Source organism: Theobroma cacao, chromosome 5 (genome assembly GCF_053813885.1).
Source record: "Theobroma cacao isolate CCN51 chromosome 5, ASM5381388v1, whole genome shotgun sequence".
NCBI classification, from domain to species: domain Eukaryota; kingdom Viridiplantae; phylum Streptophyta; class Magnoliopsida; order Malvales; family Malvaceae; genus Theobroma; species Theobroma cacao.
Window position 1 is genome coordinate 45,327,464 of NC_142643.1, and position 14,490 is coordinate 45,341,953.

At 32.4% G+C, this 14,490-nt stretch overlaps 2 protein-coding genes across 2 annotated transcripts; both read left to right on the plus strand.

Annotated features, from left to right (window-relative positions):
* The first annotated feature begins 390 nt into the window (after positions 1-390).
* Positions 391-1,604, plus strand: LOC18600205 (calmodulin-like). The gene is made up of 4 exons (XM_007030523.3): positions 391-575; positions 691-848; positions 950-1,030; positions 1,136-1,604. Exons 1-4 carry the CDS (start codon positions 500-502, stop codon positions 1,268-1,270), a joined length of 450 nt encoding a protein of 149 aa, XP_007030585.1. The 5' UTR covers positions 391-499; the 3' UTR covers positions 1,271-1,604.
* A 6,410-nt stretch (positions 1,605-8,014) lies between these two features.
* On the plus strand, positions 8,015-12,527 carry LOC18600206 (calcium-transporting ATPase 12, plasma membrane-type-like). The gene is made up of 2 exons (XM_018120617.2): positions 8,015-8,509; positions 9,648-12,527. The coding sequence occupies exons 1-2, from the start codon at positions 8,140-8,142 to the stop codon at positions 12,335-12,337; spliced, it is 3,060 nt and encodes a 1,019-aa protein (XP_017976106.2). The 5' UTR covers positions 8,015-8,139; the 3' UTR covers positions 12,338-12,527.
* Positions 12,528-14,490: the final 1,963 nt, after the last annotated feature.

A 14,490-nucleotide genomic window follows, 5' to 3' on the forward strand; every position in this document is an offset into this window, starting at 1 on the left:
GTCCCCCAAGTTGGTGTGACTTGCAACTCAATGCAGCTAGCTCTGTAGCAAAACTAGGTAATAGTTTATATCCCAAGGCCGTATGCGTATGCATCACCCAGAAAATATGCATGCATGGAAAGATTAATTTCATGGTCCAAATGGTGTATAGTCATATATTATTAATGGGAACAAAAATATTCACAAGTCATTATAATGCTAGGCAAGCTGCAAAAGGCCTAATTCCTTTTGAAATATCTCATGGAAAACGTCATTGAATATGACCCCAAAAACCAATCACGAGACTTTTGAATGGAAATGGACTTTGAAATTAATTAATAAAACCCAACAACTTTCCAGGAAATTCACTCACTGCAATTCTTCTGGTCTTCATCATTGTTTCACTATAAAATGCTTTGAACCTCTTGTGATTCAACATAAGTTCTAGCCGGTACCCAAGCATTCTTCACTGTTTCTTTCTGTTATTTTCAGCTGGGTGTTTTTACATTGATTAGCAAGCATGGGAGAAGTCCTGACTGAAGAACAGATTGCTGAGTTCCAAGAAGCCTTCTTTCTCTTTGATAAAGATGGTGATGGTAACGTTTCTTCTCTATCTTTCTTAAGATATGTTCTTCTGTTTAATGGGAAAATAGCACCCTTATGCTTTTCTGTTTAATTACTTCTGGACTGATATGTTAATTAATACTATAGGCTGCATAACCATGGAAGAACTGGCTATCGCGATCAAGTCATTGGATGAGAATCCGACAGAAGAAGAGCTGCAAAACATGATCAATGAAGTTGACACTGATGGTAATGGAACTATAGAATTCGGGGAATTCTTGAATCTCATGGCAAGGAAAATGAAGGTAATGCATATGTGGTGTTACCAGCTTGATAATACAGTTTAATTTTTAGCAGCAAGCAAGACTGATTACGTGAATTTTTTTCTATTGCACTTTGCTCATAGGAAGCAGAAGCAGAGGAGGAACTAAAAGAAGCTTTCAGGGTATTTGACAAGGATCAAGATGGCTACATATCGCCTTTTGAGGTTGATTAATTCTTCAATTAACCCTTCAAATAGGACATTGATTTGCAAAAAAAAAAAAAAAAGGTACCTTATATTCTTCTTTGTTAATTTTGAATGTATTTGCAGTTGAGGCAAGTGATGATCAACTTAGGAGAGAAGCTGACAGATGAAGAGATAGAGCAGATGATTAGAGAGGCAGATTTGGATGGAGATGGTCAAGTTAATTATGAGGAATTCGTTAGAATGATGTTGGCTGCTTGACCAACTACTTCTCCTGCAACTTAATAGGTTTAAAGTATTTTTTTTTAATAATTAAAAGAAAGGAGATTCGAATCCTATTTTTTAAATAGGGAATCATACATCAATTAATGAGCTAAATGCTCATGTACTAGCATTAAAGTATTGTTTTACAACTTAGGTTGCATGCGTTTAGATTCATCAATATGCCCATGTATTTATAAGTTAAACTTCTTTGTATACTTAAATTAAGAATAGGAAGGGCTGACCAGAGAATATGACTAAGGAAATGAAATTTGTAACCTTGATATAATATTATAGAAATTTGTACTACTTTGAGGCCAATTAGTAGGATTAATTACATTGGATTCGACTTGATGATAGAGTTTTCAATAATGTTCTATAATTTTGATGAATAAGGAAGTGCTTAATGATTGTAGAAACTAGAAATATTGGATCATTGATCTCATCAAACGATTCAATCTGACAAATTTTTGTAAGCAATTGAAGCATATATAGCAAATTAAAAAGGCTGGCACCAAGCAACCCAAATGAAGATAAGCCCACCAAATCCTAATTGAGCCTGGGCCAGGCTAGATGAGGAAAAACAATAAGTTATTAGATTAATTAAAACGAATAAGACTTGCTAAAATTTAGCATGCAACAAGGTTGTGGCCTAAGTGGGGCAAAAGGATGGTTTTCCTATTCATCTTAATAATCTAGGCATGACAACGGGGTAGGGCGAGATGATTTTTTGACCATTCCGAACTCAACTCTACTCTTATCTTTTCTTAATTCAAACTCGTCCCGCCACAATATTGAATTGAATAAAAATTTTGTGTCTCCATTTGGTATCTCTATATTGACGTCTCTTTCTTATTATTATGTCATTTGTCCACTCTTTGCATTGAAAGCTAATCGCAATACATTCTAAATGGCTAAATCCAAGTAAGATGTTGATAAATAAAAGGGTAAGCATGTGACATAATAATATGAAAGAGATATCAAATGTAAGGATGTCAATGGATACCCTATCATAGGGTAGCCGCGGATACTCGACCCAGTTACACCGAGTTAGAGTACTCAATAAACAGGTTCGAAACAAGTTCGGATAGTGATTTCATTATCCGAATCGAGTTCAGGTAGGATTCGGGTATCACTTTTTAGGTACTCGTTACCCGAATCCGATTATATAATATTTGAGTTTCGCGAGTACTCGCCCCGAACCCAATTATAATACCCGTATATACATTTTATTATTATTTAAATAATTGAATAAAAATGATCCACTTTTATCATGTGGGCAAATAATTTCTTTTATTAAATGTTGACAAATATATTAAAAATATGATTAGTCAAATTATTAATGTGATGAGATTAATATATATAAATTAAAAAATTATTAGATTATTAATTATATTTAAAAAATATGAATATCATATCATATTACAAAGGAATATAATTACTATTATATAAATTTTTAATATAAATGTATTTACTTTTTGTTTTGTATTAACATTACAAAAATTATAACTTATAATATATCTGCATAAAGTGAGTCTTTGAGTTTAGAATAGTTTTGAAATCTGATTATTTTTTAATTTCATATAATTAAAGACAAACTTTTATAGTTAATTAAATTAATTCATTAAATTATGATTATTAATTAACTTGAAATGTTTTTAAATATATATACATTATATATATTGAGTTCATTTATAAGAAATATAATTACTATATTATATATATAATACTTTTAGTATATATATACTTTAAAAATAAATATATTTACTTTCTATTTATGTTAACATTACAAAAATTATAACTTGTAAAATTATTAATTATAATATATATATACACACACACACTTTATAGTATATAACTTGTAATGTCTTTTAACACATACACTTTATATTATAAATTATGTTCATTTATAAACAATATAATTATTATTATATAAATTAATTACTAAATAATATATATATATATATATATAAATTTGTTTATATAAATTTATAATGGAATAAACTTAATCATTTAAAAAGAAGTTGTGAGATTAGAATAGTTTTGAAACTTAGTTATTTTTTTAATTTCATGTAATTAAAGATAAATCTATATAATTAAATAAATTAATTAATGAAATTATGATTATTAATTAAATTGTAATGTCTTTTAATATCTATACTTTATATATATTAAGTTTAGTTATAAGGAATAAAATTACTATTATATATATATACACTAAAATACTTTTAATATATATACTTTAAATATAAATATATTTATTTTTTATTTTGTGTTAACATTATAAAAATTATAACTTATAAAATTATTAATTGTAATATATATATATATATATATATATATATATATATATATATATATATATATATATATACACACACACTTTATAACATATAATTTGTAATGTCTTTGAACACATACACTTTATATTATATATTTGGATATTATAGTATATACACTAGTTGTTTGGATATTTATTTTTATTTATGTAAGTTTATGTTGTTGTTGTTTGGATATATGTGTTTGGTTATTTAAGTTTATGTTATTTGTTTGAATTTTTGTGTTTAGTTATTTAAGTTTATATTGTTATTTGGATATTTATTTTTAGTTATTTAAGTTTATATTTAAGATTTTTGTTTTTGATTATTTAAATTTAAATTTTATTATTTGTGTTTTTTATTAATTTAATTAATAGTTAATTTTATAAAATACGTAGAGAAATATTATTGTACATGTATACGGATTCGGGTTCAGGTAATTGGGGATCCATGAAGAAGATTTTAATAAATTTTTTATCTAATAAGGTTTTCAAACGGGTTAGGGTAAATATGGGTAGTAAAAATGTAATAAGATTAAGATTAGGGTAGTAATTTTTAAAATTATTTGAGTAGTTAATAGAATTCGGATAGTTGATTTTTTATAGGATTAGGATTCGGTTACCTCAAAATTAACGGGTATCCTACCCTTGACACCCTTAATCAAATGAGGACAGAAGATTTTTATTCGGCTATAGTAGATTTTAGATTAATTTAGACACCAAAATATTACAAAATAAATAATTTACTTATTGGTGGGTTAATATATTTTTTGGCAACTAAATTGGAACATATATGGTTTTGTTTCCGAAGGCCCTGGAATTGGTAGTTTTCGAGCTTGTCGAAATAAGTAGTTTTCTTACTTCGCATATGCATGTCTGAGGCACAAAATCAGTGGGTGATGTAGGGGTGCACGACCTGTCCATGCCAGGTTTTAAACCTGTATAGTCTTTGATCTGGGGTGTGTGCTTTGCTTACAGTAAGGATGGTGGTAAAAAGATGCTACGGGTTTCTTCGGCTGTTTTGGAGTCTTTACCGTGTGCGTTGAGTCAAAAGCTGTAACGTCGCATCGAACCTGTTGTCGAAATTTCATGAAAATAGATTTAAATCGACATTTATTATCTTCGATTTCACCCTTAATATTTTGAATTAACTCATCTTGATTTTTTTTTTTTTAAATCCAAATTGTCGAACCGACACAATTGTCAAATTCATCGGCACCATCTAACACCATTATGAGAAATCTAGTTAGAATAGCGAGAAGATCTTCCCATTCAGACAGCTTTAGGAAAATTCATCTCTTTTTACTGGTTATTTTGTACTGTAAGACCCTCCTCTTATTTCTTGAACATAGGGCTTCAATTTGCCTTCATTGATAGGAATTAACACAAGTAATCCGAAATTATATAGGTCATTTAGTTTCCGACCCATATATGTTAAGATAAGATGTCCTATCCTATAAGGATCGTACACTAAAAATTAATTCCAATGAAGAGTCACGAGTGTAAAATTACTGTCAATCGAGATGAATGAATTTATCAATTGACTTAATCTCTCGTTAATAAATGAGTCAATTGACAGATTAAGTGCATACTCACTGTGTACTTTAGACTTCACATAGAAGGAAAAGGTAACCAATCAGATTAATTGCTATTAGTGGAAAGAAACTCATGTGATTCTTTCTCAAATGTCAAAAGCAAAAGGCCATCTTCTACTTAAAATAGTTTAAAGTTGAAGCTCGATTCATCTTTCTCTCATATACTTTCCTTTAGTCTTCCTCCTTAATGTTGACATTGCATCTTCCAATTCCATAGGAAAAAGAGGTGGAGAGAATTACTTGTAAGGAAAGACTTGAGTTAAAAGGATACCACGAATCTAGGCTATAGCAAAAGGTACAAGTAAAAGCAAAGTAAGAAAGTAAGAAGATAGGTATATAGATTAATTAATATTTAGTGCCATGAATTAATTTAACTATCCTTCTTCTTTCTAATTATATATTGGGAAGAAGGAAGATTTTTTCTCTAGTAGTGTCGCTTTCTTCTTTAACAAGGGTGGAAAACTAATGCACCGGCTTAGAAAAATGAGTCTAGGGCATTGCAATTGGTAGTATATATACAGACTTAAAGGGTAAATGCAATTGGCCAGGGAAAGTTGATTTAACCCCAAGAATTTCATTGACCTTAGAGTGCAAGGCATCTCAAAAGAATGCTTGACTAAAGTGGATTCTTGCCTAGCAATAGTATTTCACTCAAGCAATGATACTGAAGAAGAATATTATTGCCTCTACGTCTTGCCTACGAAGAGCCAAATTGATAGCCAAAATCAAATTGTGGCATCTTAGTTTGAATTCAGTATTGTTGAAAAAAGAAAGTCGTGTTTTTTCGAGAAAAATATTTAAATTTATTTTTTTGAAAAGAAATATGCATATTTACTATTAAACCCAATATTCGGATACATAAAATATGTTTTTTTAAATTAAATAAAAATTAAAAAAAAAAGCTTTAGACTAAATAATTGAAAGGCTAAGGGAATTAGTGAGAAACGTGCTTCGAAGGCAAATGGAGATGCCTTATCCCATCAAGGTGTGGAGGAATCCACTTTCTTTTTTATTATTATTTAAATTTTTCTTAAGAATGTTTGGTAGAAGGAAAGGGGAAAGAAAAGGAAAGAAAGAGAAAAACCTAATTTTTTGCCTTTTAATTAAAATGATGAAGATGAAAGGTTGAAAGAAAGCAAATTTATTTTTATATCTTGTTGCCTCCTGTTCTTCTTTTCCTAACCATATCTAGTAGAATCTAACTACTGTGTTAATCGGAATATCACACTAAAATTTTAAATTTAAGCTTAAAGGTTCTCAGAATTCAAATTCCAAGTTTGGGTTTGAATTTTTTGGATCTTTTTATATAAAAAAATGGTGGAAAAGTCCTGCTATGTACAATAAGGAAATCAGTGGGAACTTGCTATATATGGTGCATAATGCACATGCTTCTTAGTGAAAATATTTGATTCTATAGGACCTTCTCTTTCCCGACATGTATACATCTCTCTTTGGAAGTTCTTTCAACATGTTTCTGCTATTACCCAAAGATCACTCCTATGATTTTTTATTGCCAACATTAAACTATCCATAAATGGAAATATATATATATATATATATATATATATATATATAAATATATATATACTTTCCCCCTTCAGTACGTTGATGGAAATATATGAATTCTAAGGAAAATTATATCAACTTGACACAAAGCACATGATATCATGTTTCAACTAAGTCAATTTCAAAGTCATTGATTTATAAATTGATAAGAGACAAGTCTTAACAACTCTTTAGACAAAGGGTGTGATCATGCAGGCGTTTTGGGGGTGCTTCGTCTTTGACAAGAAATTATACCTAGAGACCAAGAGAAATCACACTCACTTCCCAATATCTAAGTGGAAATTTCTTGCCAACTTCAGATCCCACAATCCTATCCTTGTCCCACTCTTTTGCAAAATCTTGCAACACAAGGAGGCCTTAATTGACATTTGAAGTAGTAAAGTCTAAGACTTGTCCCATAATCTGAAAACATGATAAAGGAGAAGGAAGAATAAAGAGGAAAATGGAATTTATTTACATATATATACCAATATATGAACAGAATCAAAATAAATTTCACTATTGAGAGGACCAGATATGGGACTATATTATGGAATTATAAATATAGAAAGGAAAATCAAGAATGAGGAATCCACAGGTTTGAAGTTTCACTATTGAGAGGGCCAGATATTTAAACTATGCACACAAGTCCTCTATCATATACTTAATATTTTCAATCAAATAAATTTATTCGGTTTTTTTTAATACATATATGCTTAGATAAACTTCTGTCATTTAATATATTTCCCCTCCTTCCTTTACATTTAAATCTAACAATTTTTTAAATTAAATTTATTAAAGTATTACTATCTATATTAGGACATACAAAATGTGTGATTGAAGCATTTTTCTTGTACTCTATAATTAAAATTTACATTGAGCTTAGGTAGTTGTCTCATCTAAATTACATGATTTTTAGTTAGTATATTATTTATCAATACATTTAGCAAGACATGTATCGCGGGTTTATATTGACAACCCAAAAAACTTGCTATTACATAAAGTAAAACTTGTATTTATAAGTTTAAAATCTTACTTTATTTCTTATTAGTAACACATACATGTACCTTTAAATCAAATACACGAATATTCATAGAGATTATTATCTTTTTCGAAAAAGCCCTTATTATTAGAGAATATACTAAACTTAGAAACTTAGCCTTAAAAAGCCACAAGAAGAATTTTAATTTGTTCCTTCCTTGTAAATCCTCATGCTTTATCTGATCGTTCATGCTATATAAATACGGTAACGGTTTTTGGTCGAGGAAGCTACAGTGCAACTTCCTCGACGCGTTTACTTCATCTTTGATGACGAGAATCGAATCGTCGCTATAAAACCTGTACATGTTCCTTCTCTAAGCCCAGAGCAAAACCCTCTCTTCCTTTCTGTTTTTTCCTTTTCCTCTTACTGCATGTCTCTCAGGTCGCGAAAACCGAGCGAATTCCCCTCCATGCTCCTCCAAGAAGACCCTCCGCCGCCAGCTTCGAAGCACTACAGACGAAGGTGGCGGGTAGCGGTTACGGCCATAACCGTGACTAGGTTTCTCGTTGGCTTGACTAAGAAAGTTGTGGAAAAAAATGCCGAGCTTTTGCGATCCCTTTCTTTCGTTACCATCGACATTGAAGGAAGTGGCGACGAACTTGTGCCTATCCTCGACGTCGATCCTCAGGGTCTTGCCAAGATGGTGAAAGAGAAGAGCTTGCAGAGTTTGACTGATCAGTATGGAGGAGTTAAGCAGGTTGCCACGCTCCTTCAAAGCGATTTGAAGAAGGGAATAAATGGTAAATTTAATTTCTTTATTCATTTTCTCAGTAAAAAGTATATTTACATTTGATTAAAATAAGTAAATACTAATTAAGATGTGATATCAATTTAAATACTTTACATCAAGTTAAAATTATATTTGATTAATGAATAGATTTACAAAAGTTACTCGACAAATGACAATACTACAGAACTGCCTAAAAAGAGTCATAATACTTACTTTTTTACCAAACCTGCATATATACACAAAATAACAAACAAATTCGGTTGTAATGAGATTAGACTAAAACTATTAAAATTATAAATTATTGTGTTATATGAAAGTTAATTAAATTTGGTTATTACCTATTCAAAATATAATCTTATTTTTATATGTTTTGTACAAAAAACGAACAAATTGAGAGATCAAATCAAAGATATTTGTCTTTCGACGTATATATAGTTACTTTAATATTACTGATTTATTGATTTATATCAATTTAATGATTAAACTATATGATTAGATTGATTTTATCTTAATGTAGTATCCATCTATGCTCCCTCAAAATAAACATGGATTTAAGAAAAGTTCTTATCTTTTTCTTTGTAGTTAATTTGAGGGAATACAAGGAAATGAATATGAATTAGTTCTAGAGAACATAGAATTGCATGTTTATGATATTATTCGAATGCTGTAAATTGTTTCTGTGATCAGTATAAATTGGAAGGAGAAAATTAAAAGTGAACCGAAAAAATTTCTGGTTCACACCCATTGACCTAGGGAGCCTGAGGTAATTTTTCAAAAACAAACCCTCCACCCTCTTCTTCCTTCCTCGACATCTTCTCAAAAAATATTTTTTTCAATTTATTCAAATAATAAAAAACATTAAAGTTTTCATTAAAGTGTTTTTCACAGAAAAAATTTTCTTTCGGTAACTTAATTTCGAATTATGAAAAACAGTAGGACAACTGTACCAGATCAGTTTAGATATTCAAGTAGTACATACATATATACATACACACGTATATATAGAGAAATCAATGTTTCTTGACAACTATAAGTAGGAATTGGCATGTTAATCTTAAATGAATTGTTACCAAACACAGGCTTATATTTTTGGGACAAGAAATTGGCTGACATTAAGCATGTTTCTTGGTAACTAATGGTAACCACAGGTGAGGAGATCGACCTTGTGCTTCGAACTAAAGTTTTTGGTGCAAATAAGTACCAGAAACAACCTGCGAAAAGCTTCTTTAGCTTTGTTCTGGAAGCAGTCAAAGATACAATCATTATCATACTTTTGGTCTGTGCTGTCCTCTCTCTAGCCTTTGGAATCAAACGGCATGGCCCGAAAGAGGGGTGGTATGATGGTGGGAGCATCATTGTAGCTGTCTTCCTGGTTGTCGTCGTCTCTGCTGTGAGTAATTACAGGCAGAGTAAACAGTTTGAAGAGCTCTCTCATGAAAGCAGTGACATTCGTGTGCAAGTGGTGAGAGACGGGAGACACCATCCTGTATCAATCTTTAAACTTGTGGTGGGCGATCTCGTGTCTTTGAAGATTGGTGATCAGATTCCAGCTGATGGTTTGTTTGTTGAGGGCCATTCGTTGAAGGTTGATGAGTCCAGTATGACAGGAGAAAGTGATCATGTTGAGGTTAATGAGAAGAACCCCTTTTTGCTTTCGGGTACGAAGGTGACCGATGGCTATGGCTACATGTTAGTCACTTCTGTTGGCATGAACACAGCATGGGGTGAGATGATGAGTTCTATACGGCGTGACTTGAATGAGGAGACCCCATTACAAGCCCGCCTCAGCAAGCTGACTACTTATATTGGGAACATTGGATTGTCTGTGGCAATACTTGTTCTTTTGGTTTTGCTTATCCGTTACTTTACAGGACACACCAAAGATGAGAATGGGAAAAGCCAATACAATGGAAGCAAGACCAAGTTTGATGATGTGATGGACTCAGTTGTTGGTATCGTTGCAGCAGCAGTCACGATTGTAGTTGTGGCAATTCCAGAAGGTTTGCCCCTTGCTGTCACTCTAACACTGGCTTATTCGATGAAGCGGATGATGAGGGATAATGCCATGGTTCGGAAACTCTCTGCTTGTGAGACCATGGGCTCAGCCACCATAATCTGCACTGATAAGACTGGCACCCTTACATTAAACGAGATGAAGGTTACGGAGTTTTTGCTTGGCAAAGAATCTATCGATAATTCTCCGAGCTCAGAAATAGCAGCTAACATCCTCCAATTACTAAGTGAAGGGGTTGGCTTAAACACCACTGGCACTGTTTATAAACCTAATTCCACATCAGTTCCTGAAATTTATGCTAGTCCAACTGAGAAAGCAATACTTTCCTGGGCTGTGATGGATTTGGGCTTGAATATTGACGAACCAAAACAAAGTTGTGAACTAATCCATGTTGAGGCCTTCAATTCAGAGAAAAAAAGAAGCGGAGTTCTAATAAGGAGAAGCAATGACAGAGTGCTAGCAACTCACTGGAAGGGAGCTGCTGAAATGATACTAGCCATGTGTTCATATTATTATGACAAAAATGGGATATCAAATTCCATGAATGATGAAGAAAGGATGCAGATTGGAAAGGTTATTGAGAGTATGGCAGATAAAAGCTTGAGGTGTATTGCCTTTGCACACACAAATGTTATACAAGAAAATGAACAGATTTCTACAAAGCTTGAAGAAACAGGACTGACCTGGTTGGGGCTTGTTGGCCTGAAGGACCCATGTCGGCCAGGTGTCAAAGAAGCAGTAGAATCTTGCAAAAAAGCGGGAGTAAACATCAAAATGATCACCGGAGACAACATGCATACAGCAAAGGCCATAGCTTTTGAATGTGGAATTCTCGATTCTCATGACAATTTGCACGATGAAGCCGTAGTAGAAGGTGTACAATTCAGAAATTACTCACCTGAAGAAAGAAAGAAAAAGGTTGAAAATATCCTAGTAATGGCAAGATCATCACCTTTTGACAAACTTCTAATGGTACAGAGCTTGAAGAAGAATGGCCATGTGGTAGCAGTCACTGGAGATGGTACCAATGATGCTCCTGCTTTAAAAGAAGCAGACATTGGGCTTTCCATGGGTATTCAAGGAACTGAAGTGGCAAAAGAGAGCTCAGATATTGTCATTTTGGATGATAACTTCACCTCAGTGGCAACGGTTTTGAGGTGGGGTCGATGTGTCTACAACAACATCCAAAAGTTTATTCAATTTCAGCTGACAGTGAATGTTGCTGCCTTGGTCATCAACTTTGTTGCTGCTGTATCTTCTGGCGAAGTCCCACTAACTGCAGTCCAGCTATTGTGGGTGAACCTCATAATGGACACTTTAGGCGCACTAGCCTTGGCCACTGAGCAACCTACCAATGATCTCTTGAAAAAGCCACCTGTGGGTAGAACTGAGCCACTTATTACCAGAGTTATGTGGAGGAACCTCATTGCTCAAGCCCTCTATCAGGTAGCTATCTTACTGATCTTACAATTTAAAGGTAAATCCATTTTCGGTGTGGCTGAGAAGGTTAAAGATACCCTGATATTCAATACATTTGTTCTCTGTCAAATCTTTAATGAGTTCAATGCAAGGAATCTGGAGAAGAAGAACATATTCAAGGGGATACAAAGGAACAAGTTGTTTTTAGCTATTATTGGAATTACCTTGGTTCTACAAGCAGTAATGGTGGAGTTTCTGAAGAAGTTCGCCAATACTGAGAGATTGGATTGGAAGCAATGGGTGGTTTGCATTGGCATTGCTGCTGTCTCTTGGCCAATTGGTTGGCTTGTTAAGTGCATTCCCGTTGACGGCCAGCTTCCAAAGCAAAGGGCTTCTTCATCATAAAATATGGGGCATTATGAGATTGTCTTCTTTTTTTTTTTTTTTTTTGCTCTCTGGTTTGTTAAACTAACAATTAATTTTAGCTTCTTCAGTAGTCACAGATAACTAGTCCTAGAGCAATTTGTTTAACAGAACATTCCAGCTATGTCTTGTATATATCTAGCTCCTAGTTATCACATCTTTTGGTTATGAATGGAATTTTCTCCAGAATTTTTGGGGTAACTTCAAATGCTTTCATACTTATTGCAAAATGCATGAAAATGTGCTTTGAATTACATTCTCTTTTGTTTGTAACATGCAGATTATAATTAACAAGGGAAAGCACAACTTCAAACTAGTACTAGCAAATATTGTGTTTTACTAGAAAGTGCCTAAACTAGTGGCTTGACTTGAAGAATTTGGGCCAATACCTCTTGCCTTTAGTAGTGAAATTAATCGAAAGCAACTAATCACCATATTCCACCAGCTAGAGCTAACAAAAATGACACCAACATGAAAAAGATAAAGTGCAGGTTCCAGGAAAACACATCAAAAAGTTCCTTCAAAGTAATATCATATGGATGTAAAGTGTTATTCTTTGAGTGTTACAACCGCATCAGAATCCCAGATATTATCTTCACACCCCCACCATGGAAGAGAAAAAAGAAAAGCAATCAAAAGGGCTAGGAAGGGGAGGTGGGTGGGGTCTAGTGAAGGTGCTAAGAGATTGCCAAAGAACTATAATCAGGGCATTTATGCATGCAACAGATACCATTGGAGAGTACCATCCCACCAGCAGGAAGTCCTAAAGATTGGAGTGCATATGGCCCAACAGCGAGATATTTTAAAGATAATGGTAGCCACTAAAGTTGTTGCCAATTTGCTGGAGGGGGAAAGCAAACAGATCACTTGTCCAAGAAGATTGAGAAGAATTATCATTTTACTGAATTTGGAAGATTTTGCCTAAACAATTGTTAATCATGTCTATTGAGAAGGTAACATTTGCAGATTATCAGGTAATTAACGAAGAATTGCTTCTTCTTTTTTTTTTGAAAAGTAAAGAATTTTATTAACAGAGGCAACAAAGTTACCTTCCAAAGCTGTACATTTAACCAAGCAAATTGTCTCTTCATTACACAAAAAACCCAATCAATGAGTCAATTATAGGAATCCAAGCACAACATCTCCTTAAAACTGAGAATCTGCACAATCAAGACACCTAACACATTTACACACTGATCAACCTCGACAAAAAACCAAGAAAGACCAAAAACAAAAAAGACCCCAACTTGAGAACCAAGGAAGAATTGCTTTTAATCCTTGACATACACAGCTTATAACAGCCTGCAATGATGAAAATATATGGTCAGTTTTTCTCCAATTTCTGCCTTAATTACCTAATAAAATTGTCCCAAATAATCCAAAATGAATAGTAACAAGAAAATCTGCAAAAGGGTAGGTCCTAAAGAATTGTTTCTTTGATCTAAAGTTTATTCTGTTAATATAATCTCAGGCAATTGGTTGCGATTATCCAATTTAAGAGCAAAAAGGCATGACATTTCAACAAATATCAGCAAGGATTAAGGAGTAGTATCAAAATTCAAATCAAATCAATTACTACTCAATAAGCAATATCAATGAAACAATTAAAAATTGAAACTTAGGTTTATCCAACTGTATATCATCATAACGTTTTATTTAAGCAAGGACAGAGGGAGAGGGGTGACAGTCGTCACCCCCCAATTTTTAATTTTTTTATTTTTATATGTATAAAATTTAAAATATATAACCTTGCCACCCTAAATAAATTTGATTAATTAATTTGGAATTGTGGTAAGTTATTTAAATCAAATTTTAAAAACCTGGGTTCAATTCCTTCTGAGTCCAGATATTTTAATTACTTTTCTTTTATATTTGAATTTATAAACGATATTATAGTTCAATTAAAGGCTTGAGTTCAATCCCTTTTAAATCGAAATTTTTTAACTATTTTTCTTTTATATTTGAATCTATAAAAAATATTGTAGTTCAATTATTCTTATGTATGTCCAAATTTTTTAATTATTTTTTTATATTTGAATTTATAAAAGATATTGTAGTTCAATCATTGTTATGTATGCCCAAATTTTTTAATTATTTTTCTTTTATATTTGAATTTATAAAAGATATTGTAGTTC

What these genes read in the sequence shown, in the direction of transcription:
- LOC18600205 (XM_007030523.3), top strand. Translation starts at nt 500, where the DNA reads ATGGGAGAAGTCCTGACTGAAGAACAGATTGCTGAGTTCCAAGAAGCC. An exon ending in CTTTGATAAAGATGGTGATG is followed by an intron (nt 576 to 690) that starts GTAACGTTTCTT and finishes TTAATACTATAG; the next exon opens with GCTGCATAACCATGGAAGAA. An exon ending in TCATGGCAAGGAAAATGAAG is followed by an intron (nt 849 to 949) that starts GTAATGCATATG and finishes CTTTGCTCATAG; the next exon opens with GAAGCAGAAGCAGAGGAGGA.
- LOC18600206 (XM_018120617.2), top strand. Translation starts at nt 8,140, where the DNA reads ATGTCTCTCAGGTCGCGAAAACCGAGCGAATTCCCCTCCATGCTCCTC. An exon ending in TTTGAAGAAGGGAATAAATG is followed by an intron (nt 8,510 to 9,647) that starts GTAAATTTAATT and finishes TGGTAACCACAG; the next exon opens with GTGAGGAGATCGACCTTGTG.